We start from the raw sequence: 22,622 nt of genomic DNA, 5'->3' as shown, positions 1-22,622 counted from the left end.
TTCCTCTTTGAAAAAGAACATTACCTCCTGTAAGCATCTTGTTCAATAAAATTATGATACAGTTAGTCAAAAAACACCAGGGACCTTTGTTGCATAAAACTGCATTCTACTGTTTAACTACTAAATCTTGGTAAATCTTTACATATGTAGTGAACATCATCATGCAAGCATTCAGTTGATATCAAAGAATTGGCCGGAAACCGGTCTTGTCAAGCCACACAGGAAAGTTTCTGTTTCTAAGGCAGAGAGAGCAAGCTTCCTCATTACTGAGTTGCCATTAATGACTTCCACGATATGCCTTAAAGGTCTGGAAGGAAAAAAAAAAAAAAAAAAAACCTCACAAATAATACCTAATTAAAAGAAAGAAAGAAAGAAAAATCACCTAATAAGAAAACGGTTGCTCTTGACACTTGCTGACCTTGCTTCTCTAAGTCCTTGATCCACCAAGATCAGAGTTTCTAGTGCAAGGAAAAAAGACTAATTGTATTGGGAGAAGAGAGAAAAGAAATCCAATTTTTAAAATATATTGAATTTTTTAAAAAATGAGAAATACATAAAGATCTCTGGAAATTATTTGACTTAAATAAATGCCTTTCTGTCTCAGCTCCAATATCTTAGAAAGGATCAAAAAAGAGAGACAGAAATTTGGGCCCTGTGGAACAAAGCAAAGGTCTGTGCTTAAGTGCAAGATAAGATACATTGCCTGGAAAACCTAGAATCGTGGCAGTCCTGTGGTAGAGAATACGTGGGGAAGACAGAAAGATTGCTAAATGAAAAAATAAAAGAGCATCGATCAACCAGGAATTTTATCACAGGAGAGTAACTGACTCCGCTGTCAGAGATCCTATCAGTGCTTCTCCACCAGCTAAATACTGAGAAATAAATTGGGATGAATGCAAGTATTGAACTCCAGTCAACAAACAGAGCTAAGAAAAGATAACAAACTATTGAATTTGCTAAACAGGTATTTCAGGTTTTCACAGACCCCATCCAATGAATTCCAGAGAAAAGAGGTTCATATGACAATTGGATCTCAAAGATCTTTGTGTGATGCTTAATAGTTGTTTCTTTTACAATTAGGAGTATAATTTCCTCACCTATTTCCTCCTAAAACAATTAATTTAAAAATAACTATAGCTAAGAGCAAATGGAAACTTTTATGCACACACACACACACACAATCACATTAGTTTTTGTAATTCAATATTGAAAGGATTTTTCCAATTACATTCTCTTTCAAATCAGTCTCTTTAAAACTTTACAAAAATATGGAGAAATTTTCATTTTTATTTCATAGATATTATGTTTCCACATACTGAGGAGTGAATCACCAAAAATGAGTATGCAAGAAAACTAAAGACTTCCACTCAATACTTCTATGTGTTAATCTTTATCCCTTTCAATTTATTTCTTTTTTTCTTCCTGAAAACTTTCTTTATTTAATCTCTTCTCCTACTTGTCACTGCTTTAAAATTTTTTTCTTATCTTTTTAGTTTTTATTTCTAATTTGCTGATTTTCTCTAGTATGTCACTTTCTATTCTCTCATTTGCAGTGCAATAGGATTTTTCCAGATTGCATGAATAAAACTTATTTGAAATTCTTTTGACCCTAAGGTCAATAGAAAATTACTCTTGAATTCTTTTTGTTTACCTCCTTTCTGTTCTTGACCCTTTCCCTCTAACCTAGGTTTGTTTTCACTTCTTGCACATTCAGGATCTTGCCTGGGCTGAGTGGCAAAGAGAGAACTATGACTTGATGAATTACCCCCCCTCAAATAGAAATGGGGCACACATAAAATACCCCCTACTTCCCCTTGTGTGAATGTGAGTGTATGTGCATGTGTGGGCATGATTCCCTGCTTTGCCAGTACTTTTCAAGTGGAGAATATTCAATGAAATGCAATGTAATAATCTCTACATTAACTATGCAAGATGTAATACTTTGTAAAGAGATGAAGAGACCCAATTTCATTAGAATATGATAATGCAATATAAAATAATGCCTTATGATTTATAATAAAACTTTAGCATAGTATTTTGAGCCCCTGGAAATAAACCCTATGTAAAATGCTGTTGTGATTTTTATTGAGGTTGCTCCACCTTAGTCAAGATCTTGAGCGCCTCAACCAATCTGCCTCTTGATTATGAGGATGGGGTAAGAAGGGGCAGGGGTCATATTCAAACATTTGACAACTGACTCAGTATCCACTGACTCAGTATCAATTAATATATATGTTAATATAAAAATTAAGAATGCATTACTTTTTATTTTCTTAAGTTAATGCATGTTATCTATATTATAAACTACATACCAAGTAATATAAGCCATAACACAAATCACTCGTTTATCATTCAAATAATTTCTAAACAGTTTACTAATTTCTACAAATTATTGGTGTGCTCTTTCTTTTGACATGGATGACACCAGCTAAATGATGTCAGAGAGATGATTTAATATAGGTAACTGCCTCCATCTCCTTTAGAGATTTCTCCATCAGATTTAGAGCCATTAGGTGACAGGATATCTCAGTATATTTATAATTTCTTTTAACATCAATGATATTGCCATCCTGCTGAATTATCTACTAGCCACTACTGAGTTAACAGTGATTGCATTCCTTTTTTTTCAGTCCTTGAATAGTGTGTGCATTTTAAAATATTCAGTATATTTATTATTAACTAAAGCATAAAAATTCTTGTAGGAATATCCTATTTAATTAATTCATAGAGCTTTGCAAACATCATTTGGTCAAATTTAGGGCATCATAAATCAAGGAACTTAAACATTTATTATACTTTTGAGTTTTGTCATAAAAATTTCATTTTCATATGATTTATTAGAAGATCTATGTTTTCTCATGTAGTTTATCCCCTATTAATTTTTGTGTCAAATAGTATGTATAAACATTTTTCATATGTAAAATATCTTTTATCAGTTTTCGAGTTATCTCCAGTTTAAAAAGGGGAATATTTTTTTCCCTTATAAAGTTAAAAAAGGATTGTCATTTCTATTAGACTGTCATTTCTGAAAACCAATTCTCTTTTTTCTTTTGGTAAAAAACTTGTTTTCCAAATGCTAAATGTAAAACTGATTTGAAATGATATTCTTATATCAGAATTATTCCATATTATTATTATTTATTATTATTCCATATTATTATTATTAATATTATTCCATAATATTTTTCTTTTCTGAAATGATGTACTATTTCAGTTATATGATAATGTTAAAAGTTCTAATTTTTTCTAAATATTTTTATTTTATTGATTTTTATTAACATGATAAAGTGTTTTTGAAGTTTTTTATTTCAAAAGCTTTGCTTAACTTGAAAATTTTTATTATTACAAAAGCTTATTTCATGAGACTAATTTCATAAAGTTCTTTAATATTTTTCTCTTGATCACAAATGAATTTTAACAGAAACTGAATGTCATTATGAGGACAAATAAGTCTAGTAATTTTTATTTTACTTTTTTTTATAGGCTTGTATTATTAGTTAGATCAGTATAGAGGGTTTACTTTTTTATTAATTAATTTATTTATTTATTTTTGGCTGTGTTGGGTCTTCATTGCTGTGCGCAGGCTTTCTCTAGTTGCAGCGAGCAGGGGCTACTCTTTGTTGCGGTGCACGGGCTTCTCATTGCGTTGGCTTCTCTTGTTTGGAGCACGGGCTCTAGGGCATGTGGGCTTCAGTAGTTGTGGCTCGTGGGCCTTAGAGCTCAGGCTCAGTAGTTGTGGTTCACGGGCTTAGTTGTTCTGTGGCATATGGGATCTTCCCAAACCAGGGCTCGAACCCGTGTCCCCTGCATTGGCAGGCGAATTCTTAACCACTCTGCCACCAAGGAAGCCCAATTTTTATTTTAAATGATACAAATTTATGTCATTATTTGAAATCAACATTTATATATTAAGTAAAAATAGTCCACTAATTTTTATTGAAAATCAAGCTGATTATATTTCAAAAATACAAATTACATTTTAAATTGAACTGATTTTTGATATTGATTTGATATTTTTGACTTTGATATTTTATATATCAAAAGATGTCCCAGACTAACTGATTTTTGCACTGTATATTAGATAATCCAGGACTAGGTTCATTATTGAAAACATTTCTGTTTTTTTCTCAGATTCAAAAAATTCCAACTCATGATATGTAAAAGAAATACTTTGAAAATGTAAACTTTTGTCTCTTCCAGTGTTCTCAATAATTGATTATCAATTCTTTAATAATATTTAGTAAAAATTATGTGCTGAGGACAATTAGTACTAGCAAGTAAACTAAGTACCAAACAATTTGGAAATTCTAACTACTACATAAATCACACATAATGATAAACTGATGATTCTGCCAAAACATAGAATGTTTCATAAAATCTATGTAGTGCATGAAACGGGCCCAACAAACTGCTAGTTCTGAAAAATGGTTCTCGGATGTTATTATAATAGGAATTCCATACAATTATCATGTATCCTACAAGATTTATCTTTTATCTTTATCATGCATCCACAATTAACTTGGAATAAGTTAATATTTTGATTTTTATAATTAATTGTATCAGTTATTACACTTTATATATTTGCCAATAGGTATGGCTGTATTTCAGTATTTTAATAATTGCTAGGTCACACCGGTGCATACTGACTAAATACAGTTTTGGAGTTGGGGTATGTGGAATGTTACCAGGTGGGAGTCAGGAGCTATAGCCTAGGCTTTGAGCGGAAAGGCCCTTTTATTTCTGAGACATTCTACAATTGTAAGTGGACTCTAGGTTTGATCGCTGGGGAGGTGGCTCAGACACTTCACATGCATCCATGCTTAGGAGTCCCTCTTCAGGGATCTTGTGTCCTAACAACAGAGAGAATAATATCATCTATACTAGGGAGTCGCGAACTGTGACAATCATCCTCCACATCCACCCTGCTTCACTTACTCCTTGTAAAGGCCCGCTTCTCTATGGAATGGTAGGAGAGTAAAGGTTTTTATTCACTAGAGTTTTAATAAATCAAGTCTTTAACATATGCTCTTGTTATCAACAAGCACTTACGGCTGTTGAAAAATCTCTGAAGATCAATTTCTGGATTGCAATTTTTAACTTAAACATCTGGTATTTTCTGCCTTACACCATTGAATTTACTTATTAGAATTAGAAAAATTTGAAATTTGTTCTAAATTAGTGTTTCTTAACCAGGGTCATACATCGCAATCACGTGCAGAGTTTAAAAAACTCTGTACACACATGCTCAATTCCCCAGAACAGAGTTCCTGAATCATAATCTTCAGATGGGTGGAAGGGGAATGGACAAAACATTAACACTTAGTGTTTCAAAGTTAACAGATGCTTCTGATTTCCACCCATGATGAAAAATCACTATTCTAAAGAAACGTAAAAAAACAAAGCAAAAACATAATATGCATTAAAAGTTAATGATAGAAAAAGAAATGTGAAGAGCAACCTTGTTGTATGTCACAAAACAATATGGTCTTTGTTTTTACCGTAATTACACATTGCTTCCTAACAAAGTCTTCTGCCTACCAAGTCGTGGTATGCATTTCAATACACCAGCCCTTTTTGTTTTCCTATGATCTAGCTCAGAAAGGTAAGCAGTAAAAAAATGAAAAGACCAATTTGTTCATTCTGTTAAACCCACCTGTTCCTTTTGCTGTAATACAAGTCTGTATCCTGAACACTTGCACTGCTAAGAGAAACAGGGAAGGTAGCGAGGTGGGAAGTTGCTAAGGAAGATGTATCTTGATGCCCTACTCCAGTGGTTCTCAAACTTTAGTGTGCATTGGAATCAGCTGGAGAGCTTGTTAAATCACACATTGCTGCCTCACTCCAGAGTTTCTTAAATTAGCAGGCCTGGGATGGGACCCAGAAGTTGTATTTTTAAAAGTTCCCAGGTGATGCTGATACTGCTGATTCAGAGATCCTGGTTTGAGAATCATTGCTTTCCTCTCTGGTAACCCTACTGGGTAGATAGATTTTAGCTGCCAGGAAAATGCTTTATTACATCATCTAAGAAGGAACCTTGATTTTAAAAACCATACAATTATTTAGCAGATATATTTATATGAATTAATTTGAATTGGGGCTATAAGAACTTTATTACTAGGATCTAGCAGAAATTTAATACTTTTCACCACCTACTGCAGCCCTCAAATACATACACTTTTCCCCAAGCTACAGATTGTCTTCTTCCACCAAATAAATCAACAGTTATGCAGGACCATCTATTATGCAGTGGAGAAAAAGAAGAAACAAAATCAAACCAAAAACCTTGGACATGAATGGAGATTCATTAATTTAGCTCACTGCCCTGAAGAAAGCAATGCAAAATTCAATCTAACAATAGAGGCTAACTCAAATTAGTGGCAAATATATTTTCTATGGAGTAGAGATGCTTTAATATTATTGTCCCAGCCACATATGCCTTAGGGAGCATAATTAACATGTGCCAGAGGTGCAGTTTCATTGGTACATAATTTCACATGGGAAGAAGCATGGACACCAAACGCTTGTTTTCTCATGTCTGATATGCAGACTTCCATGAATAAATTTGTTCATTAGAAGTCTGCAAATTACAGACATACCTTACTTGATGTGTTCAATATGTTTAAAAAATCTTCCCTCTAAATTGTTTTCCCCAATGAAAAATTATATTGCCATTTAAAATATTACTTGATTCATGGGAAATGAGAAGCAATTCTTTAATAGAGTAAATTTACTTTATAAGAATTTCTATTTTTCTGAAATTTCACTGATTTTACAGATTGATCCCCTCGAGACATGCCCTATAATGGTTTACTTTTACATGCAGTCCTTATGTTTTGAGCCTATGCATTTCTTAAAAATCTGGGAACAACCCATTTAAGTGGCACTATTACGCAGGTATTCTTTTAGTAAAGAACCTGTAGCTCTCCCTTACTTCCAAGTGGCCACCAGTTGGAAACTGCATTGTTAAACAAGACTTCTTTGTGACAGTCCACTTAGAAAGCTGCTCTTGCTTTTAACACAGCTGATTTTAAGGTTCCTCTCAATCATGCCGGCAGTTTACATACCCCGGTTTACACGGCTTCCCCAAACTACCACCCATTTTCACCTAAAAGGAAACCTTAATAATTTTATTTTTTCCAAACAGAACTAGAGTCTTGCACTTCCAACACCAATGTGGGAGCACATCACCCTGTGGATGGGGGCGGAGCCTCTTATTCTGCAATCATCGCTGACCATCAAGCTTCAGTACATGGGAAAATGCACAGCAGCCATATTGCTGCTCAGGACTGGAAAAAATGAGGCGGTCCCCAGTGCTTAACTCTCTCTCTTCTCTTTTTGCTTCCATCTAGCCCAGGAACAACAGCAGCTGATACATAGCAACCAGGCTGAGAGTCACGCCGCAGGCGGCAGAGGGACACCCGAGCAGCAGCAGCAAGACTGTGGTGACCCAGGTCACAGACTGTAATTACTGTCATCCCTAACCCAGTCATTGTCAACACTATTCATGATGACTTCCAAACAAGACATCATTTGGCTGTCAAACGTTTGATGGTGACATTAACATACCTCTCGATCCTTTTCTATTTGCATGTTGGGAGAAACTGTGGGTGAGCTGCAGGTTCCCAGCCTGAAGGGAACATGTGTAATTATTAGAGCTCTGTGTGCAGACACGGAAGGAGAATAAAAATGCTGTCATACTAGGTTGTAAGGAAATCACAGGTTTCCAAAATGAAATCAAACTTTTGTCCTGCAAAGAGTACAATCATGGAAGAACCTTGACATGGATGGGCGGACTGGATCATTTTAAGGGAGCTAAGAAGGCTCCCTTCCCTTGGTTGATAAGAGATCACTAAGGGGTATTGCTCACTGACTAGGGCAAAGAATGTGGCTCAGAATCAACAAGAACCTCGTGTTGATCTAAAGTTGGCATGTTACATATTTTCTCATCTTTCTAATCATAAATATTTTTACCGTTCCTTTTAGACTTAACCTCATCTCTTAGAAACATAAAGTTGGTTACTGCTAAAAACATCTCACTATGCTTGGCATATAGCTAGTCATAGAAAATAAGGCACTCAAATTGAGAAATCTGATTTAAGGGGATCTCTTTAAGAATGCAGGTGAATACAGCTTAGGATCTGTACTCAAATTTTTTTAAGGGACTGAAATTCAGTATTTTCACAAGATACCATAAAATCCTCCTTGAATTATTGAAACGCATGGGTAATGGCATGGAAAGTATCATTGCTTTATAAAGTGATTCTAACCAAATTCTGAATCTCTTTATCTCTCTAAAGAATACCTCAGTAAAGAATAAAATTCTCAGAATATAGATACAAACTACATATATACATGTAGTATATATACATATGTGTGTGTATATATATATGGTTACATCTATTTAATGCTGGAGCATTGGATTTGAAAGCAGAAGATAAAGCATTAGCTTTGTAACCTCAAGCAATGTATTTCAGTTTTCTGACCCTCAATTTCCTCATCTATTGAAAGTTTAACAACAACTCTTTAAGGTTAGCAAAAGAGAGACTGAAAATTCTGGACAAAGTTAAAACATTTTAGAAATCTAAGATATTAGAATGCTTTTTACAAATTTCTACCCCTAAATATTAGTATAAAATTCAGGATGCCATTTGCTAAGTGCATATAATCTATATTTTCAAATATGAAGTGCAAACATGGCTTATTCGAATTACCTTTCAATCTATCATGAAATTTGAGTGGTTTTTAAATATGTATTTTTAAACGTTTCCCATTTTCTCTTCTTCTATATGCAGCAGTGACACAAAAAATGACTGACCAGATGAACTACCAGGCAATGAAACTGACCCTTCTGCAGAAGAAGATTGACAATATTTCTTTGGCCGTGAGTGATATAAAGGACACATGCTCCTCACTAGAAGGGAAAATCAATGAAGATAAAGGCAGGGAATTTCAATCTTTTCTAAAAGGTAAAAGGAAAATAAATTATTCATTCAGTTGAGATAAATAGCAAATGACTCATTTATCTTTTCTCACATCATTTTGGGATCTTTGCTTTAGATTGGGTGATAGAGAAGTCTAAGATTTTTTTGAATAAGATACTTTTAAATCCCTCAATTTCTGAAATAACTTGAAGCATCTAAATATTTTTTACTAATATAGTCAACTTTTTGACTGAATATTTCATCTGACTTATTGACATTATGTACCTAGTTACAGTCTAACTTGTATTCTTTTATAGTTAAAATGAGCCATACTTAATCTGCTTCAATTGTGGTTCGCAGCTCAAGATAAAGAGGAGGTTAAGGGATGATTATCAGGGACAGCTAGATCCATGGTTATCTTAATGTTGATGAAGATATTGAGGATAAATCTAAAGTGCATTATTATCCCAGAAAGTATCTTGCTCATGGAATATAATCAATGAAATATATTCTAAAACATATCAGCTTGTTATTCATAGGAATGTGAGTCAGTTTTGCCTGAATTTTGTGCTCTTAAAATAGCAGGCTGTGTTCCTTTCTGGAAGATCTACAGGATGATCCATTTCCTGCTAATTTGAGTTGTCAGAATTCATTTTCTTGGGGTTGTAGGACTGAGATTCCATTTTCTGGATGACTGTAAGCTGGCTTTTTCCCAGCTTCTGGAAGCCACTGCATTTCTTGGCTTGTGGCCTTGGTGAGCCCTCATGGCAGCTCTCAGGCCCACTCTTCTGCCTTCTTCTTCCTCTTTAAGGACTCATATGATTACATTGGACCCATCTGGATAATCCTGGATAATCTCCTCATTTCAAGGTTCTTAACCTTAATCACATATGTCCAGGCCCTTGTGCCATGGAAGGTAACATATTCACAGGTTAAGGGCATTAGGGTGTGAACATCTTATGTGGGGCAGCATTTATCTGCCTACCAGAGAGATTTATGCTGAATATATAGTGAGAAATTGCCATGGTAGTGTTATGTACAATACAGTGGGACCCCTTGATAGTTTCAATAAATCCAGTCTTAGACTTCAGGGAAGGTTTCTGCAAAGAAAAACCACCTCAACTGATAGATAATGGATCAGGGGGAGCTAATTTGGCAGAGGTTTCAGGTAGCACACAGATATTCTAGACAAGTATTTTGGTTACTAGGCGCATCTCAATTCACTGGGCTTGTTGTTTGTTCCCAAGTTTCAGGATTATTGGTCCCTTTCACTTTGTTTTATACATAAAACATACTCACTGTACACCCCATTTCTATCACTCACAAGTTATTTTTTCTCTATTTTATGTGGTTCACAGGTAAAAGAAATAAAAAGGTGATTTCTATATCCTTTACCAGTACAGAGCAGTCATGATTTTTTTTAATCATGCAAATTACTGGTGCTATTAACCAACTGAAAGACTCCATCCTACATTTCTGGCATGCTCCCTATGGCTAAAACTTACCCATGGCAAGCCTGAGAGAGGAATATATTTTCCCTGAAGTGAGCATGAGAAAGAAATCAAATAGGAACAGTACATAATTGACTATAACCACAGTAATGAAATTTGTTCAGCAAAATTTGGTTATCATAACCTGAGTGAATTAGGCCTGTCAACAGCTTTTTGTGAACCTACTAACAAAAATTCTGACCCTGACATGGGAAGAAATACACACTCATAGCAAGAACAACAGTATTCCCTCTTCAACAGGACACGTTAATCATGTACTGAGCACAATCAATTATGAGAACCAGATGGCTTGCAGTTAATGAACGTTTATACAGGAAACAAAAACTAAATTCACACCCAAGGCACTGTCTTTTCCTAAAACCACCACCCCTTCTCTCGCTTACTCTACATCCAAGTTGAGAAGCAGTGCTTCATCTGCTAGTAGCCAGCGAAACTGTTCAAAATCAAATGCCCCAACACCTTAAGAAGTATCTGAATCTTATGAATAGGCCATGCATTCACAACCACAGAAGGGACATGCCCAGGTGTCTGATAATCAAATATATCTGTTGTTACCAAATACAATATCAAATCATTTAGGAAGTAGAAGCACATGAGTCACATGAAACAGAATCAAATAGAGTTAAAATGATGTGCCCACTCATATATTGACATAAAGCACTTTTATGTATCTTTGCAAAATCAGATTCTTGCACTGTTGTTTCTTTAGTAACAAATTATAGAAATATTATCTGAAAAGCTTGTTTTCCTGAAACAAGCTTTTTTTTTTTTTTTTTTTTTTTTTTTTTTTTTTTTTTGCGGTATGCGGGCCTCTCACTGTTGTGGCCTCCCCCGTTGCGGAGCACAGGCTCCGGATGCGCAGGCCCAGCGGCCATGGCTCACGGGCCCAGCCGCTCCGCGGCATATGGGATCCTCCCAGACCGGGGCACGAACCCGTATCCCCTGCATCGGCAGGCGGACTCTCAACCACTGCGCCACCAGGGAGGCCCCTGAAACAAGCTTTTAAGCTAATAATGTGTTTGATTCCTTTTCAGACACTGCTGTGATTTTTACCCTTTGCCAAATGTAGTTTTCCATTGAAGGTTTTTTTTTTTTTTTCTCCTTTTTTACTTACATTAAATACATCGGTAAATCAGCAGTTGCATTCTGTTACCACGATTGTTATGTTGGGAGAGGAAGAAAGGGGAAAAAAAGGCAAATCCTTTCTTAGAAGCCAAAAAAAAAGAAAAAAAGATACCCCCCCTTAAAAAAAAAAGATCAGAATTAAAAAATGAAGAGCTGGGAAATAAAAACTAAGATTCCCTAAGCCCAACAGAGCTCAAAGGAAAGCAGAAGAGCTAATAGAAAGTAGAAGGAAGGCAGCAGATAGGCCCAGAAGCTAAGGCCAATCCTGTTCCTAACAGGAGCAGGGGAGGGGGGAAGAAGCCTGGAGAAATGGTTTCCCAGCCTCAAGGCAATGAAACGTCTTCACTACTGCTCCATGGGGAAAACTACACAGAGAAAGAACCTCATTTCTAAGAAACTTAAGGGAGCTGGCATAGTTCTTCCACTTGTAAGGATGCACTGGCTGCTTTGGGGGGCTAGTGGATGCTGGGAAAAGGAGGGGAAAAATGTGTATGTGTTTCAGGGCCACGGGAACTAAGGCTGCCCCTGGTAAAGGAAGGGAATTTAGGTGTAGGTGGAAGAACCTAAGCTGGGTCCTTCAGAATCTCAGCTTCATGGATTTCTCAGCTTCTCTGGGACAGGAGGCAGTCTGCAAGCCAAAAGGGCAGAAAGGTTCCAATCCTAGGTCACTATGGCCTCTCCTATCTTATTTCCTCCAATTTCCTCAAAACCCTGGGCTAGAACAAGAAGGGATTTAGAGTTCTCTCTTGCCTTGATGGCTTCCCAAAGACATCTTAAAATACTGGATGAGGGATGTGAAGAGAGACTAGAGATTTAGAAAGGACCAATGTCCTCTGGTGATGTGAGACAGTCGTGAGGGACCCTCAGTGCCAGTCGTTCCCTGTCCACAGGAACAGGTGTTATGACACTAGGGGGCCACAAGTAGGCCTCTGTGGTACTATCCCCTCTAGTGGTACGCGGATTAAACCACTGGTTGCATGGGGGGTGGGTTTGGGGGGTAAGCATGGGGGGGCCAAACCGAAGATACTAACAAAGGAGAAAAGATACAGGGCCTGATGGGAGGTGGGGGGCAGAACAGACTGTACAGTGGGAATAAAGATCATACCTATTTACAGGGAAGTAGAAAAGACGTGGTAATGGGTGGATCAAATTGAATGGGAACCCTGGGAAAGGACAGAAAATTCCTCTCCCTTGCTGATAATCCTCTTCACTCCCCTACAACGGCCTATGCTATCCTGAGACTGCTCTCCGGTTGCTCAGTTAATTCCTCAGGAAAGGTAAACCTACACCCAAGAGTTAGGCTGGCCAGAACATAGGTGAAGTAAGAATCAGAGTTGGAGGAAGCTAGCAGGGGAGATTGGGCTTGAGTAGCTGCCACCGGTACTGTTCTCTACAGCCCCTCCCCAAACCTCATATACACCTCGGATTCCACTTAATTAAAAAGTTAAGAGGGCAGGTAAATCAATCAAAACCCCCATAAAACAGTATCACAACTGAACTACCATCAATTAAAGTGCAAACTGCAGGGGGGATATAGTGTCTGGGGCTGAGGCCATCTGAGCGCCAGAGAGGAAAAAATGCATATGTGTAAGTCAGAGGCTGGGTATCAGAAACTGGTCCGTCCGTTTAGATCACAGTAGAACCAAAGATGCACGCAACCAATGAAGATTCTTTGGAGGACTCTGGGGTCCAGAATCTCCCCCACTATGGGGGAGAAGCTACCTAAGAGGCTGGGTGAGGGGAAAGTAAGCCTTGGAAGAGTTCCTGAGCCACAGATGACACTGCATCTCCACCTCTGCCCAGTTAGCTAACAACAAGACTCCAACCTAGTGCCTGAGAGCTTGCCTTCCCATTCTCACCTCTACCTAGAAACACCCTCCACAAGGCCAACTTGGTGTTTTCAAATATAAGAAACTCCAGCCAAATAAAAACAAAAAGGAAATGTTTCCTTACTCCCCTCTGCTCTGAGGCTTACTTTCCCCCAGGGCCCCTAAAGTGACTGAACCGGAAACCTCCTTCCTCAGTTCCTGGGTTCACTACCTTGTCCATCCCAGGGAGGGGAAGAAAAAGAGGATCAAGAACAAAGACTGACCAAAAGCAGAAGGGGAAGGGGCAGGAGACAAAAAAATTGTTTTCTGAAAAAATTGGGGAAGAGGAAAAGGAGGAAAGATAAGTAGGTCACTGTCTTGCACCTATAATACAAAGTGAAGAAAGTTTGATTTGGAAGGTAAGTCCTGGGGGATCTGCCCCCCCCAAGCCCCAGAGTAGGGGTAGGAGGCCAGTGGCAACAGCTGCCTGGTGGTGTTGCTGAAGCGTTACAAAGTGCCATGATGGAGCTGTCAAGAGGCAGCCCTTGGGAGCCAGGGCTCAGTGTGCTGTTACCGTAGGGGCTGTGTGCTGAGCGGTGGGGATGGAGGTGATTTCTGAGCTCTCATGCTAGCTCCATACTTGCTTGCTGCTAGCCACCCCTCAGCTGCTACAACACTAGCTCTTGTTCTGCTGGGACTGCTCGTGGAGATCCACACCCCAGCTTCGGCGTGCTGCACCCCCCAGATCCTGGGGTTCACTTCGGCAACTTCTTAGCTATTGCCAGGAAGAGATCGTTCAGGTTCTTAGCTGTCTTGGCTGAAGTTTCCATAAACAATAAGCTGTTGTCATCTGCATACGCCTGGGCCTCTTCGTACTCTGCCATGCGCTTGTTGGCCAGGTCAGCTTTGTTCCCCGCCAGGGCAGTAACGATGCTAGGACTGGCCTGTCGCTGTAGGTCCTTTACCTGTGTCTTTGCTCGGGCGAAGGTTTCCTGATTGGTAATGTCAAAAACCACAGTTGCAGCTTGGGCACCTCTGTAGTACATGGGGGCCAAGCTATGGTATAGCTCCTGCCCAGCTGTGTCCCAGATCTCAAACTTGACTGTTGTGTCAGCTAGACAAACCGACTGGGTAAGGAAGGTCACTCCAGTGATGCTCTCCTGGTACTCGTGGAACTGCCCTTTGATAAAACGTAATACCAGGCTAGACTTCCCCACTGCAGACTCACCCAGCGGGACCAATTTGAACTGACATATTTTGATGGCCTGGGGCTGCCCACTGGGCCTGGCTGTGCTTCTGCTAGTCATGGCTAGATTATCAGAGTGGGAAAAGGTGGAGGGAGGGGGATGCCACAAAGCGGCAGGGGGGGAGGGGGGAGGGGAGGGAACTTCCAGGCTTCAACAGTCCTGGGGCTCCGTCTCCCCGGTAGCCTGTGTGGAACAGACAAACAGCTGCAGCTCAGCCAAACCCTCCTGACCCTCCTCCTCCTCCTCCTCCTCCTCCTCCTCGCCCTGGGGTAGGGCCCCCAGCCTCCACTGAAGTTTTAAAGCATGAGAGTACCTTCCAATATTTACTTTGTTTTTTTCCTAATTAATTTGATCAAGATTCTGTACTGAATTTTACTTATTACAGTGTTTTCGCCTATTTTCATTCTTTTTCTGACTTTCAGATCATGTAGTTTTTCCCTTGCTGAAGTTAAAATCTGTTGTTATTGTCCACAATTAATTAATTAATTTAATTACGCTTAAGTTTTATTTTTCCTTGTCAATCTTGAAAAACATTTTTTTTTTTTTTGTGGTACGCGGGCCTCTCGCTGTTGTGGCCTCTCCAGTTGGGGAGCACAGGCTCTGGACGCACAGGCTCAGCGGCCATGGCTCACGGGCCCAGCCGCTCCACGGCATGTGGGATTCTCCCGGACCGGGGCACGAACCCGTGTCCCCTGCATCGGCAGGCGGACTCTCAACCACTGCGCCACCAGGGAAGCCCCTTGAAAAACATTTTAAGCCAAAATTATGAGGTTATAAAACCTAGGGAAGTCTGATTCCTAACCTTAATTTTTTTATTGTGTTTCATCTAGTTGTTTTTGTCATGAAAATTAAAGACAGTTTTTTGTTTGTTTGTTTGTTTGTTTTTGCGGTACGCGGGCCTCTCACTGTTGTGGCCTCTCCTGTTGCGGAGCATAGGCTCTGGACGTGCAGGCTCAGTGGCCATGGCTCATGGGCCCAGCTGCTCCACAACATGTGGGATCCTCCCGGACTGGGGCACGAACCCATGTCCCCTGCATTGGCAGGCATACTCTCAACCACTGCGCCACCAGGGAAGCCCTAAAGACAGTTTTAACTAACAGGAAATGACTAAATGACTAAATAGAAAGTGCAATAAAAATAACTTTGCTATTAAGTAGTGCCTTACACTCAGTGAAGCTAATATATTCTATTTTAAGTATAAGAAATCTAATTTTTCAAATTTCATTTTCTGTGTAGCAGCATCTAGAATGTACTCAACGAAGATTTGTTGTATAAATGAGTGACATGTCAAATGCTAAGTAAAATTTAGAAAATAAGGGCTTCCCTGGTGGCGCAGTGGTTGAGAGTCCGCCTGCTGATGCAGGGGACACGGGTTCGTGCCCCGGTCTGGGAGGATCCCACATGCCGCGGAGCAGCTGGGCCTGTGAGCCATGGCTGCTGAGCCTGCGCATCCGGAGCCTGTGCTCCGCAACGGGAGAGGCCAAAGCAGTGAGAGGCCCGCGTACCACCAAAAAAAAAAAAAAAGAAAATTTAGAAAATAAAAATACTTCAAAACTTTTCTTGGTATGATTATTCATGTTAGTAAATGCAAAAGTTAGAACTGTTTCAGTATAATTTATCTTAACTGCAGCTATATAATCTTTTCTAAGCCTTTCCTTAGTACTTTGGTGCTGTGTGTCACTAATTACTATTTCATACTTCACATGCTTTTATTATTTTTTTCTATTACATACAAGTTGATTTTCACTTACTTATAGTTTTTAGACTTTTAAGTTTATATCAGTTGCCACTAAGTTTAGAAATGTAAAATAAATTTTTGTACTCTGGAAATCCTAGACCCTAAAGATCAATTAAAAACATGCATCTTTAAGGTCTAGGATTTCCAAGGAAATATTTATCCATTCACAGCTTTGTCTTTGTGCCACATTAATTAGTATCAAGACCCTCAAGCAATACATCATTCTATTTGGTATAATTGCTCTTTCACAATATGTTTTATGGAGGTCTCTCAAGCAACTTAAATACTTTTTAAAACTTGCTTACAAAATAGAGACATGTAGAGACTATGTATTTTTATCCTATAATCATCTTTCTTGAATAGACTTCATAGTAGCCGTAACTTACTTCACAATACCCCATTGTACAGACCTTCCTGATTAAAATGCTTTGTATTATGTTGCCTGTATTTTACCTTATAGATATTGGCTACATTGGCTACATGTTTGAATGAACATATCTTCCATTTATATCTGTTTCATTGCCATGTACTATAAATATGCCTCAAGCATGTTTTATTTTTCCCGTTTTCTGTTTTTGTATGTAACAGGATTGTTTCTATGTTTTTACATGTTTGAATATTTATTTCCTGTTCTAAGTAGTTCTGAATAGTTCAAGACCCCTTTTTTCTTTTTCCTTTTTTTTTTTCTAATGCTACGTTTATAACTATCCATAATTCTGGCCCATGATCAGTCTATTCTTTCTAAAGGGGAGATACTAGTATGTGCTTCATTAGTGGCAAGTTTCCTCTCCTCTTTTTGTTAAGAATTAATGTCATGATATTGTAAATCAACTATATTTCAATAGAAATATTTTAAAAAATAATTATCAAACTAAAAATAAATAAATAAAATCACCTAAAAATTAATGTCATATTATGAGAGTCAATGTGTATCTTAATTTTCTGTCATTTGACTTAGTTTTGTGATCCTCAAACCTCCCATTATTTTTATTTTATTGTTATCATGAACTATTGTTGAATCTTGTGATTATTACTTCATATTGTTCCTCCTCTGGGAACCTCATTAAATTTCATCTCTGCAGTCAATATATTAAATTTTATAAGCTCGAAACACAAGTTCTGAAACCTAATTACAGTTGACCCTTGATCAACATAGGTTTGAACCTCCTGGGTCCACTTACATAAGCAGACTTTTTTCAATGGTAAATACTACAGCACTACACAATCCACAGTTGGTTGGTTGAATCTAAGGATGTGGAACTGTAGATTCAGAGGAACCTTGGATATAACGGAGGGCCAGCTATAAATTATATGTGGAGTTTTAGCTGTGCAGAGGGTCGGCACTCCAATCCCTGCATTGTTCAAGGGTCAACTGTACTAGAAACCTAATAAACAGTCATGAGCTAACATCAGGTATTATTTAGTAAGGCAGAAAGCCCCAAACCATTTATTTTCATACAAGACTAAGGCTAGAATCATTGCATACAAGGGTGTATTAACTGAAGTCGGTAGTAGTTCCTTTATGCCTTTGTCCAGAGAAGCTTAGTTCTATGATTCTAGCATGTTCCCGGCAACTAATTTTTTCCCTCAGACTTATCAGTTAAGAGTGTGACCACCTTATATGAACTCTAGTAATTTTTTAAAATTTCATAAGTAAATGTAGTCAAGAGATATTTTTATTATTTCATGTCATTAATGTTTAGTCTCAAACTTTTATCTTTTTAGAGCTATCTAAAGTTTACATTATTAAAATCATATATCATTTATTGTTGTTTATTGTTTCTTTCTCCAGGTCTAAAATCCAAAAGCATTAATGATCTGGTGAAAGATATAGTAAGAGAACAATTTACAATTTTTCAAAATGACATGCAGGAGACCATAGCGCAGCTCTTCAAGACTGTATCAACTCTCTCAGAGGACCTTGAAAACACCAGACAGATAATTCGACAAGTTAATGAAACCGTGGTTTCAGTAGCAGTCCAGCAAAAGTCTGTTTTAATGCAAGAAAATAGGCCCACTTCGACTGATATACTGGATCTAAAAAATCGCATTGTGAATGTAAGACAAGAAATGACTTCTACATGTGAGAAGCCTATTAAAGAACTAGAAGCAAAGCAGACTCATTTAGAAGGTGCTCTAGAACAGGAGCGCTCAAGGAGCATTCTGTATCATGAATCCCTCAACAAGACCCTTTCTAAAATGAAGGACGTGCAGGAGCATCTTTTATCAACTGAACAAGTATCAAATCAGAAGAGTGCTCCAGCCGCTGGATCAGTTAGCAATAACGTCACTGAATACATGTCTACTCTACATGAGACTATAAAGAAGCAGGGTTTGATGCTGCTGCATATGTTCGATGATTTGCACACCCAAGACAGCAAGATTAACAATCTCACCCTTGCTTTGGAGATGGAGAAAGAATCTGTCAGGGAGGAATGTGAAGACATGTTATCCAAATGCAGAGATGATTTTAAATTTCAAATTAAGGACACAGAAGAGAATTTACAAGTTTTAAACCAAACATTGGTTGAGGTTCTCTTTCCAATGGACAATAAGATGGATAAAATGAATGAGCAACTAAATGATTTGACTTATGATATGGAGATTCTTCAACCCTTGCTTGAGCAGGGAGCATCCTTTAGAGAGACAGTGACATATGAGCAACCAAAAGAAGTAGTAGCTACAAAGAAAAAAGTGGAAAAGTTGATTACTGCTGTTAGCAGTCTAAATTTGCTTATCAAAGAACTTACAAAAAGATACAACTTACTTAGAAACGAAGTACAGAGTCGTGGGGATTCCTTAGACAGACGTATCAATGAACATGCTTTAGAAATGGAAGATGGTCTAAATAAGACAATAACTATTATAAATAATGCCATTGACTTCATTCAAGATAACTACGTGCTAAAAGAGACTTTAAATACAACAAAGTATAATCCTGAGGTCCATCACAAATGTACCCAAAATATGGAAACTATTTTGACATTTATTTCTCAATTCCAACGTTTGAATGATTCTATTGAGATTTTGGTCAATGACAATCAGAGATATAACTTTGTTCTGCAAGTTGCCAAGGCCCTTTCATATATTCCTAAAGATGAAAAACTAAGTCTGTCCAACTTTCAAAAGATTTCTCAAATGATCAATGAAACCAGTTCCCAAGTGATAAAATACCAGCAAAATATGAGTCATTTGGAGGAAGAAATACTCTCAGCCACAAAAATTTCCAAAAATTTTGAAACTCGGTTGCAAGGCATTGAGTCTAAAGTGACCAAGACGCTCATACCTTATTATGTTTCACTAAAAAAAGGCTTTGTAGCTACAAATGAGAGAGACCAGGATCTACAACTACAGGTACTAAATTCCAGATTTAAAGCACTGGAAGCAAAATCCATTCATCTTTCCATTAATTTATCTTTACTTAACAAGACTCTCTATGAAGCTTTAACAATATGTCATGATGCTTCTACAAGTATATCAGAACTGAATGCTACCATACCCAAGAGGATAAAAGGTTCCCTACCAGATATTCAGCTTCTTCAGAAAGGTCTGACAGAATCTGTGGAATCAGTGATTGAAATAAAAACTCAAATTGCCCTATCTAATTTAACTCGGTATATAAATCAATCATTGTCTGGTAGTCTTGCAAATATTGTCAAGTCACAGAAGCAAATAAAACCATTGCTGAAGAAACCCAATACACTTAAGAAACCAACAGTGAATCTGAACCCTGTCCTGATGGGCCGGACCCAAAGAAACACAGACAACATTCTACTTCCTGGTAAGCTATTGTTAAAAAAGAACTTTTAATCTCTCTTCCTATTTAGTAGGTCTGTATGGTTTAGCAAGACCATAAGAAATAAAGAGCACTTACTTAAGCTTGAGTAAATAGTTAAGAAATTCAAAGATCCCTGATATATTATTTGAATCTGATTTTATCCTATATAAAGCAGGCATCAATACAAAACAACTGTTTATAGTATAAATATTTTTCTCCATATTTCTTAACTTTTTTTCTGACAAGACCCCTATAAAACAATCAAGTTTGCCCTTGTAGAACATTTTTCTTTACATGTGTAATTAAAGGAAGCTATTAGACAATGAGCTCCCTGATGAGTAAGACCAGATTGTATCCTATTCATTTTGGTGTTACCTGGCAAAGTGTCAGTATGCAACAGGAACTCAGTGAATATCTGTTGAATGACTGTCTGGCTGAGTGAAGGTACAGTGAGCAGGTATTCAGTTTGGGCAGATCACAGAAGGCTTTGAATGACAAGCTAAGTATCTTAGTCCCTTTGGGCTGCTTTAACAAAATGCCACAGACTGGGTAGCTTAGAAACAACAGAAATTTATTTCTCGACGTTTTAGAGACTGGAAAGTCCAAAATCAGGGCACCAACATAGTCACATTCTGGTGAGGGCCCTCCTCCTGGTTCACTTGGCTCCAGTAATTGCATGCTGTGTCCTCACATGGCAGAAGGGGTGAGGGAGCTCTGGGGGGTCTCTTTTATAAGAACACTAATCCCATTCATGAGGGCTCCATCCTTATCTCCGAAGCACCTCCAAAGGCCCCACCTCCTAATATCAGCAACTCTGGAAGTTACGATATCAACATATAAATTTTGGGGAGATACATTCAAGGCATGCAGACATGATTTTGTAAAGAGTGGTCTTTGAAAATTTCAAGCAGAGCACTGGGTATGGTGAGAACTGTGTCTCAGAAGCACGAAGCTAGCAGTAGTGTGTAGCATGACTACAAAGAAGAAATCAGAGATACCAGTTAGGACACGATTGGCAAGATCAGTGAGAGTCAGATCTTAGGAAGTGGTAGTTGAATCAGAGGAGATGGGTATGAATAGTGTCATGAAAGTAATATCAACAGAAACAGAAAGATTGTGGGAAAATTAATGGTCTAAGGAACAACAAATCATGATTCTGGTCCTAGTTATTTCGTATGTTTCTGTGTAGCCTTGACTAATTCCCCTCTCTGGGTCTCGGCTTCTTCCTTTTATGAGATGGGATTGCAGTAGGTATTTTTCTGAGCTCATTAGTAGAAATATGTTGCAGACTGGATTGCTGTAAAAAAAAAACATGAGCTTTTCACAGCCTGAATACACAGCACCTGGGGAGGGGAGAGATCTAGAATATTCTGCGGTTTTGCATTTGGGAAATGAGAGGGTAGAAGTACCATTGACAGATGTTGTAAACACCAGAGAAGCATACACTTGGGAAGAAAGAGGAATTTAGTGTAGCGCATATAAACTACTTAATAGTCTCTCTGTATGTAAGAAGTGTTTTATTAAGATGTCTGGCATATGAGTAATATTAAATAATCTTTCCATAATGAAAAGAATAGCTACGGACTCTTATTAAAAGAAATGACAGTGAACCTCTCATATGAGTCTGCTGTTAAAATATACACTCATTTGGATGAATTTTGAATTTTATTGCTTTTTCATTACAAAAGGGTAATCATTATCCTAGCTTAATATGACCCTTCATGTTTAATCTCTGAATGTTTAGATAATATGAAAAATCACAGAATAATCCAAAGTTGAGGTGTCTCTTGACTATTTAAACTATTGTATTTATTTATGACTCCTTCCAAATTAATCTGACCCAGGCAGACTAATCTTACCATGTGGGACCACAGAACAAATTATTTAGGCTTACATGTTTCCAAGAGAAAAGTAGCATTTCAGTACAAGATGTTCTTACAATAATCATTTTAGGAAAAATATTGAGTTCTTTCCCCATACTACTTTAATCCTTGGTCCTCCTGTGGACACTGCAAATGAGTTTCAGTTAAACTCTACAGGATGTGTGATCATACACCAGGCAAACTGGGTCATTTTTTTATTCCTTAAACCAAAAAATACCCGTATCTATACAGTAAGTATAAATTTAAATAGTTTCAAAATTAATTGAGTTAAGAGACTCAATAGAACATAAGAACTAATAAACTTTTAGAGTATAAAGAATGCATGTTAGGAGCTTATAAAAATTGCATTGAGATATTTATATCAAGTTGACTCAATATTGGGCTTAATGGGCTAATAATTAACTTAGTACTGATTCTCTTTTTTTTTAATGATGCCTTGATAAATTGTTTCTTGTTCCTTTGTTTACTCTAAGTAGAATGTTTATAGGCCTCAAGTTAATAATTAATTAAAAGTTCTTTATTTTATCTTTGTAAAGATAACCCATAATGACGTCAGGGCAATAAAGGTATATTGGCCTAATTTCATATGTGGGGCAGATATTCACTGTACG

At 37.7% G+C, this 22,622-nt stretch overlaps 2 protein-coding genes across 3 annotated transcripts in view; one reads left to right on the top strand and one right to left on the bottom strand.

Annotated features, from left to right (window-relative positions):
- MMRN1 (multimerin 1) overlaps positions 1 to 22,622 on the top strand; it is a 64,636-nt gene that overhangs the window by 28,161 nt on the left and 13,853 nt on the right. The window contains exons 4-6 of the mRNA XM_082605794.1: positions 7,350 to 7,451; positions 8,793 to 8,966; positions 18,143 to 20,131. Coding sequence (XP_082461920.1) covers positions 7,350 to 7,451; positions 8,793 to 8,966; positions 18,143 to 20,131 — 2,265 coding nt within the window. The remainder of the gene's footprint in view (positions 1 to 7,349; positions 7,452 to 8,792; positions 8,967 to 18,142; positions 20,132 to 22,622) is intronic.
- Positions 14,121 to 14,679, bottom strand: LOC309794381 (ras-related protein Rab-5B-like; the record flags this gene model as incomplete). 2 transcript variants are annotated; one of them, XM_082605807.1, is made up of 2 exons in its annotated part: positions 14,331 to 14,679; positions 14,121 to 14,225 (listed from the first exon to the last, which is right to left on the bottom strand). In XM_082605807.1, the coding sequence occupies exons 1-2, from the start codon at positions 14,670 to 14,672 to the stop codon at positions 14,121 to 14,123; spliced, it is 447 nt and encodes a 148-aa protein (XP_082461933.1). In that variant the 5' UTR covers positions 14,673 to 14,679. The 2 variants fall into 2 exon arrangements, with proteins under 2 accessions (XP_082461933.1, XP_082461932.1); XM_082605806.1 differs by having other exon boundaries at positions 14,121 to 14,679.

This window comes from Mesoplodon mirus (genome assembly GCF_964341445.2).
Source record: "Mesoplodon mirus genome assembly, chromosome: 2".
Taxonomy (NCBI): Eukaryota; Metazoa; Chordata; class Mammalia; order Artiodactyla; family Ziphiidae; genus Mesoplodon; species Mesoplodon mirus.
Note: the sequence above shows the minus strand (reverse complement) of the source record. Positions and strands in the feature narration are given on the sequence as shown.